Below are 9428 nucleotides of genomic sequence, written 5' to 3'. Positions count from 1 at the left end.
TTTCCTTCTCAATTTTGGTTTATTATGCTAATCTTTTCCCTGGTATGTATTATTCGTCAAAGACGATAGTTTTTATGTAAGCCGCTTGAATGTGCTTGCAATAAAAGAACATATTTGTAGATTGAATAATTATAAAAACTCTGACATCACATAAGGTTGAAGGAAGCCCTAAGCAGAATTTCATTCCCTGCCTCTGGTTGATTTAGATTTTCCGTGTCACACAAGGAAGCAACATGTTTTGGGTTGTTGCCCTAAAATGCATAAAGACGAGGCTACGTTCAACTGAAATGTTTTAGATAACAATTTCAGAAGCTTTTAAGATCATAAAATCCTCAAAATGATTTGGATTTGAATAAAGCCAAGTTAAAAGTCAGACGTCCAAGGAAGTAAAACAAAATCTCTTAAATAAGATTTCCTTTTTTTTTTTTTTTTTTTTGGCATTTACCAAATATTGTGTAATCCTGACCTCAAACAAGTAACATTCATTCAGATTAAATGTCAGACAGAAAAAAAGGTTTTCTCTCTTTTTAAAATGGTTTATGTAAATATCAACTGTAAGCAAAAATGGCAGCAAATACTCATTTAAAAAAAAAAAATTGTTTATTTGTTGGTGACTGAATTACTTGAATAAGTAAATTACAGAAATGTGTGAAATCCCTGCCATATTTCCCCAAAACAAGCGCATGAAACAAATATCACCTCCCTTAAAATGTCCTGTCTATTCACAGGATAGGAAAAGAAAAGGCACTTTGTTTTAATTGGTCTTTAATTATTTATATAAACGTAAACAGCCAGTTCACAAACTGAGACATGCCTTTATTCAACAAAACACAGAACAAGATGAACACCCACTGAGAAGAATATTTACATTGAGGGCATGTGATCCATAAACACTCAGTGCTTTATTTAGGTAAAAATTGAAGAATTTCCAGCAGATGCACCACAGCTGCCAACAAGACATGCAGCCACAGTACAAAGGTGGTAAAATATGGGGTGAATTTTGTTTCACGATTGTAGCAAGCAAAAAAAGCACATTTTGCATTAAAAAAAAATGCAAACCAGAAATAAAACTTTAAAAAACATTTTAAGTAAAAAAGTTTTTACTACTCAGATTTTTCACATTTTATTTTTTCAATATTTTTAAACCTTCATTCCTCAATTGAAATTTTATTAAATTTCCTTTGCTTGTAGCTATAATGGTAAAAAATGGACTCTATAGTAATGAGATGGACCAATGGTCTGTGGGACACATACACCTCTAAGAGACAAGAACCTGACCAAACTTCTCATTAAAGGTTCAGCTTTTTGTTGAGTTTTGTCTTTGGGAAGGCATGAAAAGTTTGTGTGCACAAAGTCTGAACTTCTGATCCCTCACGCTGTAAATAATGACATTCCAGCAACTGTTGGTCGCCAAAATCCAAAAGGCAAAAAAGGAAAAGTTGCACCATTTGTTCCCCAAAACGTTCCCAACCACAAAGACGGCGATGGGGGTGAATGATGCTGTGAATGCCACTGTCAGAGTCCCGATTGTCTTCGCTGCTTTAATGTCAGAAAAAGTGGGATTACTGGTGGTTTGGATCTCCGTCTCTGCCAGGGTTTTCCTGTGCTTAGAGTGCTGCCTGATGCTGGACAGAGAGATGATGTTGATGACGACTGTGCTACCAAGGAGCGTGAAGTCAAATGCGGGAAAGAGGAGGAGGATGTTCCAGGCCTGGCTAGGGAACTCACCAATTGTCCCCAAAGCGTAGTTACACATCCTGCTGCAGGAGTTGTACTCCAGGGTGATCTCACTGCTGAATACCATCGGAGACACGGCCAGGAGGAAACTCCCCACCCAGGAGAGGAAGACGAGGACTGTCGTCCTTTTACGGGTAATAAAGGAGTCCTTGTGCAGTGGTCTCAGCACTGCGATGCTCCGCTCAATCGTTAAAAGAAAGATAGTGGTGATGGAGACGAAGGTGCACCCTGCGAAGATGGGGCCAATGATGTTACAAGGGTGAAAACTCACAGATTGCGAGTTGTACAAAGTCCACTCTGGTGCTGACTCAGCCACCATGAGATAGACCTCAGCATAGACAGACAGAGGGACCACAAATATCCCCACAGCCAGATCCGCAACTGCAAGAGATGCCTTTAGGTAGCCCTGCGAAGTGTGGAAGTGCTTGGTCCCCACCACCACAGCCAGAGTCACTAGGTTCCCAAAGAGGATGGCGAATATCAGCAGCACCATGAACAGCACCATGAGGATTTTGTTGGCCAGGGTGCAGCAGCACACAGTGCAGTGTGCTGGTTCTGCTCTGTCCAACATCGTCGGCGTACCGGTCTCAATCATCGTTAAAAACGTGTCAGAATCTTCACATCATTAACCTAAAATAAACAGAAAGAGAAACAGGTGTTAGGGCTGAATATAACAGGAAACACATGGGCTCTCTGCAAGCAAAGTTCTGTCAACCTGACACATGCAACTGCTAATTAATTCAATTCATTCAGTTTATTTCTATAGCGCCAATTCACAACACATGTCATCTCAAGGCATTTTCCAGTTCAACCAGATCATCCAGTCAAATTGATTCAAAGTTTTTTATCTAAGAAAAACCAGTTGATTGCACTGACAAATTGACTCGAATACAATCAAACCAAGCATGCTTGTGGTGACAGTGGAGAGGAAAAACACTTTTTAACAGGAAGAAACCTCCCCCACATAACCCTTCAGTCCTGAGTCTAAAGGCCAAAACCTAAAAAATCCGCATAGTAATGGATGAAAAAAAATGTACAAATAAATGAAGTATGTGTAAAAAAATATATATATATTTTGAAGGTTTACAATCCTTTCATATTGCACTTTATACATAAAAAGAAATCTGTATAAACAGTTCCGTCTATGTAATTTATATAATGAAACGTTCATTATAGCATTCAATTCAGTAACTGATTTCAAACATTAGCAATCATGTACATAATCATCACTATTTACTAGATATTAACCCTTTAAAGCCTGATCCAAGAATAAAACAAAACAGAAAATTACTTTTTTTTGGTTTGAAGTCCTTTTAACAAAATATGTAAAAAAAAAAAAAAAAAAAAAAAAACAGAAATACATTTTTGATATTAATCATTTATTACTATGCGATAAGTCAAGATTATTTTTTGTGTAGTCTTCTACTGGCTGTTATCAGGTATATCGGATTGTGTACAATAGGATTTTGAGCAAAGTTTTTACCATTAAATTATGCAAAACATTTCAGAAACCGTATGTATCAAATATGACACATTTGGCATCACAGGGTTAATGACTGTGGTTTTCAGCCAATGAGAGTCCAAGTTTTTGTTTCTCTTTAATTTTTAAGCCTGGTTATGTTTGTGTGCAAGCCCTAGAACATGGACGTTCCTATTCTTTGGGAGGGAGCCAGAAAACCCTGTGAAGTCCCATAATGCATCAGGAAAAAAATGCAAAACTCCATACAGCAAAACCCAAAGCTAGATTCATTACCCGGACCTTTAAGCTGCAAGGTATTGCTGGCAAACTAAAACACATTATTCTCCATCCATTTTATTTAAGACCAGCAAAAAAGGTTTTTGATACAAGAAATTCTATCCATCTGAAGCATATGTATTTATATTTAGTCCTGATCCAGGGTTCCTGATGACTGATTTATTACATCTGTGCAGCGTGACATGGAGGCTATCAGCCTGTGGTTCTGCTGAGGTGTTCAGGAAGGTCAGCTTTGCTTTAATGGGGGTCAGGCCAGTTTTCTGACTAACAAGCACAGTGATACCATGACCTTTAAAAACAGCAGATGTTGTTGCTGGTGCATTTATAATGTAGTTACATTTTTAGTAGCTGTAAATCATACTGTCAAAATACTTCCCTATGTATGGAATACACCTATATAAAGACTTTCACCTCTAAAATAACAGTTCTGAAATTAAAAGGTTTGCATACATGTTACAGTAGGGGTCTTAAAGGCAAAAAACGCAACCAATTGCAGATTTGTGCAGTTAGATGTCACTATATAAACAACTGAAGTTCAGCCACTATATATATATATCTGATACACTGTAGCTGTTAGCAGCATACACAGTTGAATTATTGCCTCTTTCCTTCTTGTTTGTGACTCATATTCAGTTGTTTTGGACTCATGGTAGAGAGGGAGCCACAGAACCCTCCAACTATCACATATTGGAGAGAAAATCTTTTTCAAAAACTTCCTGTTTGTGAGGAACATGTTCCTCATTTTTAAGTTGTATGAAACTTTTTTTAATGGGATGGACTCCCCTTGCACAAAATGGTTTGGCATCTCACACAACTTCTTTTAGTTTATTAAGCTGTTCCAGTAAAGTAAATAAACTGCTTGGTGGGCCACAGGCGGAGAGGACAATATGTCAGGAAGCTGCTTCATCATTCTGCTATCAAGAATCAGCACCACGGCTGTCACCTGAGGAACAAGCTTCAAGTCTCAGGCACAGCCTGCTGTCCATTTCCTCTCCAAACCACTGACACCTATTGACGAACCTCTCATCGCAGTGTCCTCTAGTCTAAACATGCGAACAGACTCAGTGGTTCCTGACAAATCTTTGCTGGTGGAAGTTATATTCAGGTCCTATAGGTTATGTTGGACCTGTCCAAGCATTAATAGATGTTTTGTTTTTGTGGATTATTCTATATGAAAGTTACTAGCAAGTTTTCACTGCTGAATGCCAATCTGGGCCAAACATAAGATGCCTTGAACCAAATGAAGGCATGGCTGTAAAGGCAGGTTTCCCTTCATGACATTCTGAGCTCAAATCTAAATCCTAAATTCACACAAGCTGAAGCCTAATATAGGAATACTGCAGCAGGTAGGGAAAGCCAAAAGGTACAAATAGTCAATACAATAATCCGCCAAAACTACTATTTATAAATGATTTTGAGCATCAAATGAATCAATCACATTGTATCAATGAAAAAAAAAATATGTTTTTGATGAAATTATTTTCAATCATTTAAAAAAATTTTTTGTAGTTTGTGATCATATTTAAGACTTAATTAATTTTGTATTTGTGCCTTTAAAATGTAAATATCTTTTGCTAGAAGAAACTCAGTCATGTGGATTTAAAATTGTTGCTTCGCAAGTTGAGCAGCTACAGGTGCTGGTCATAAAATTAGAATATCATGAAAAAGTAGATTGATTTCAGTAATTCCATTTAAAAAGTGAAACTTGTATATTATATTCATACATTACATACAAACTCATATATTTCAGATGTTTATTTTGTTTAATTTTGATGATTACAAATGACAACAAATGAAAATCTCAAATTCATCATATCAGAAAATTAGAATATTACTGAAGACCAATAAAAACAAAGGATTTATAGAAATGTTGGCCAACTGAAAAGTATGAACATGAAAAGTATGAGCATGTACAGCACTCAGTATTTAGTTGGGCCTCCTTTGGCCTGTATTACTGCAGCAATGCGGCGTGGCATGGAGTCGATCAGTCTGTGGCACTGCTCAGGTGTTATGATAGCCCAGGTTGCTCTAATAGTGGCTTTTAGCTCTTCTGAATTGTTGGGTCTGGTGTATTGCATCTTCTTCTTCACAATACCCCATAGATTTTCTGTGGGGTTAAGGTCAGGAGAGTTTGCTGGCCAATTAAGAACAGGGATACCATGGTCCTTCAACCAGGTACTGGTAGCTTTGGCACTGTGTGCAGGTGCCAAGTCCTGTTGGAAAATGAAATCTGCATCTCCAAAAAGTTGGTCAGCTGCAGGAAGCATGAAGTGCTCTAAAACTTCCTGGTATGTGGCTGCGTTGACCCTGGACCTCAGAAAACACAATGGACCAACACCAGCAGATGACATGGCACCCCAAACCATCACTCACTGTGGAAACTTTACACTGGACTTCAAGCAACGTGGATGAAGTGCCTCTCTTCTTTTCCTCCAGACTCTGGGACCTTGATTTCCAAAGGAAATGCAAAATTTACTTTCATCAGAGAACATGACTTTGGACCACTCACCAGCAGTCCAGTCCTGTTTCTCTTTAGCCCAGGCAAGACGCTTCTGACGCTGTCTGTGGTTCAAGAGTGGCTTGACACAAGGAATGCGACAGCAGAAACCCATGTCTTTCATACGTCTGTGTGTGGTGGTTCTTGAAGCACTCACTCCAGCTGCAGTCCACTCTTTGTGAATCTCCCCCACATTTTTGAATGGGTTTTGTTTCACAATCCTCTTCAGGGTGCGGTTATCTCTCTTGCTTGTACACTTTTTTCGACCACATCTTTTCCTTCCCTTCGCCTCTCTATTAATGTGCTTGGACACTGAGCTCTGTGAACAGCCAGCCTCTTTAGCGATGACCTTTTGTGTCTTGCCCTCCTTGTGCAAGGTGTCGATGGTCGTCTTTTGGACAACTGTCAAGTCAGCAGTCTTCCCCATGATTGTGTAGCATATAGAACTAGACTGAAAGACCATTTAAAGGCTTTTGCAGGTGGTTTGAGTTAATTAGCTGATTAGAGTGTGGCACCAGGGGCCATCAATTTTGAACCTTTTCACAATATTCTAATTTTCTGATATGATGAATTTGAGATTTTCATTTGTTGTCATTTGTAATCATCAAAATTAAACAAAATAAACATCTGAAATATATGAGTTTGTATGTAATGTATGAATATAATATACAAGTTTCACTTTTTAAATGGAATTACTGAAATCAATCTACTTTTTCATGATATTCTAATTTTATGACCAGCACCTGTATATGTTTGGGTTTTTGCTGTGAGACACAGCAGCAATGAGTACGTATTAATGACATAGTTTAGCATAGGAAGTGAAAAACATTTTGACTGTACATTTTATCATACATTTACCCCAATATTATTTCTGCATCATTATTAAATAGGCTGAGATCTTTGAAAAAATATCCAGTTATCTATCTGACATATCTCAAATTACTACATATAACAAATCGCCAATTGTCTTCTTTTTTTGAATTTTATGACACTTTCTAAAGAAGAAATTTGATTTACAAACTGTTTTGAAGAGAAAAAAAAATTATCGAGTAGATGGGATGATATATAATATCGATCATGTCTTAAGAAGCTAAATGGGAATTATTTTTTTCCATTATAGCTACAAGCCAGGGATCCTCATAGCCAGTCTGGTTATATTTCCTTCACCTGTTCCACTTTACCTTTACACTACAGTTCTTTGCTGCCCCTGAAGTTCTCAGGTGTCAACTGACCACCTGTCAGGGCCACCTGTCTCATCAACTGTATGGACAAAATCAATCCTCTGTAAACAAGACCTATCTATAGGCATCTCTGACTGTGGAACTGCAATATGTACAGATAGATAGATAGATAGATAGATAGATAGATAGATAGATAGATAGATAGATAGATAGATAGATAGATAGATAGATAGATAGATAGATAGATAGATAGATAGATAGATAGATAGATAGATAGATAGATAGATAGATAGATAGATAGATAGATAGATAGATAGATAGATAGATAGATAGATAGATAGATAGATAGATAGATAGATAGAATTGTATAGTTGCACTTAGGGCTCATGGGGTATATATATATATATATTTAATTCATTTTTTTCGACGCATTATTTAATTCAGAAAAGCACTTTTAATTATCTGCCTGATCTACACATTGGATGGATGGATGGATGGATGGATGGATGGATGGATGGATGGATGGATGGATGGATGGATGGATGGATGGATGGATGGATGGATGGATGGATGGACAACAACATTTGCCGTAATAGTAAACAAACCCCAAACGATGCGAATGGATTTAAACTCAGGTTTCCTAGAAACCATCCATCTGAAAACCTCGAAATATTTAGATTAGAATTTATTTTAGATTCATTAATAGTCTAATTTATAGATAAACTGATCAACAGTGATCAAATGTAGCTCTAGATAGTTTATTTTGTATTTTTCTTGAAAATATTTTTTCAAGCTGTAACTTTAATCTCTACAAGAAACTCCAAACAATGAAATTAAGATCTTTCATGCGCACTTAAATCCCAGATAGATCCGGGGAAAATTAGATTTAAAAGACACAAATAAAAGAATCACTTATGTAATAAACACCTCGCATGGATAAAGAAAAATGAAATATGTCACAAAGACGCATAATTGATTGTTCTGAATTTCTGGTCCAGCTGTCGTCCTCCAGAGCCCCTTTTCCCCTTCCAATTGTGAAACGTGCATTCATGTGGAACCCAGCTCACTTTGCCCCTGTTATATTGCCAGTTCTGGGGGAAATCCATCACATCCCAGCGCGCATGGATCAGCGCCCACCACCCAAAGACTGTGCGTCCTCAGTGCGTCCTCAGTGCCTTCCATTTCATTTTTAAAATAATAAAATCATAACTTTTGCATTCTGTGTTGATGCGATCCATATTCAGAAGTCAGTTATACTCACTTTCAGGTGTTAAATCTCTCTCATTGTGCCAGAAGAAACCAGCTGTAGGTTATGCAGAGCCGCACTTCAGAGTTAAAAATCCACATATTAGCGTTTTCACCACCGCAGTCCTTAGAGTAAAATTATTATTAATAATAATAATAACTAGAAAAACGAAACGGTTTCAACCCCTGAGGCTGAAGCTGTTTGGAGAGCTGGAGGAGCTGCTGCTGTTGCGCTGCGCTCTGATCCGCTGCGCGCAGGAGATGCTGTTAAGTGTCTCCTCTACTGGGTTACCCATTGGCTAAGGAGGCTGCTGATGACAGGAGTCCACCGCCCCTGCTGCTCACTATGGAGCTGTAGTGGGAGATGCTTTTTATTAGTCCAATGTGGAGTAAAAAAGGTGATGGTGAGACTGAGATCAGGATTTGTTTTCCTCTATTTTAATTCAATTTTAATTTAGTTTATTTATATAGCGCCAATTCACAACACGTCTTCTCAATTTACCAGATCATCCAGCCAAATTGATTCAAAGTTTTCAATCTGAGGAAAACCAGTTGATTGCATCGACTCATTGACTCCAAGGCAATCCCTCACACTAAGCATGCTTGTAGCAACAGTGGAGAGGAAAACCTCCCTTTTAACAGGAAGAAACCTCCAGCAGAACCAGGCTCAGTGTGAGCGGCCATCTGCTGAGGCCGACTGGGGTTCAAGGAGACAGAAGCAGAGACACAAAAAGCAGCTGTAAAAGGCGGCCCTGTCCAGGAAACACACAGCCAGGCAGACGAGTCAGAAGAGAGCACATCCAGCCAGTCACAGTCAGAGAAACAGGACTACACTGGAAAACAGGCTGATCTCCACCATCTATAAACAAAGGTGTTGATGGCAGCAGCAAAGCTGATATTTCTCTCCAGGATGGCGTCACAGCCAAACAGGAACAGACCAGATGACGCTGCTATGAGAAAAAGCATGTTTTAGTAAATGTTAGTTTAAAATTTAATCTTGTGTAATGAAACG

At 38.2% G+C, this 9428-nt stretch overlaps 1 protein-coding gene across 1 annotated transcript; it reads right to left on the bottom strand.

The window, feature by feature from the left end:
* Window positions 1-758: 758 nt before the first annotated feature.
* Window positions 759-8645, bottom strand: LOC119774768 (beta-2 adrenergic receptor). Its single transcript, XM_038272445.1, has 2 exons — window positions 8433-8645; window positions 759-2367 (listed from the first exon to the last, which is right to left on the bottom strand). The coding sequence occupies exon 2, from the start codon at window positions 2330-2332 to the stop codon at window positions 1298-1300; it is 1035 nt and encodes a 344-aa protein (XP_038128373.1). The 5' UTR covers window positions 2333-2367; window positions 8433-8645; the 3' UTR covers window positions 759-1297.
* Window positions 8646-9428: the final 783 nt, after the last annotated feature.

The sequence above is a fragment of the Cyprinodon tularosa genome, unplaced genomic scaffold (genome assembly GCF_016077235.1).
Source record: "Cyprinodon tularosa strain WSP-4 unplaced genomic scaffold, ASM1607723v1 ctg83, whole genome shotgun sequence".
NCBI lineage: Eukaryota > Metazoa > Chordata > Actinopteri > Cyprinodontiformes > Cyprinodontidae > Cyprinodon > Cyprinodon tularosa.
This window is presented reverse-complemented; position numbering and strand designations above follow the sequence as displayed.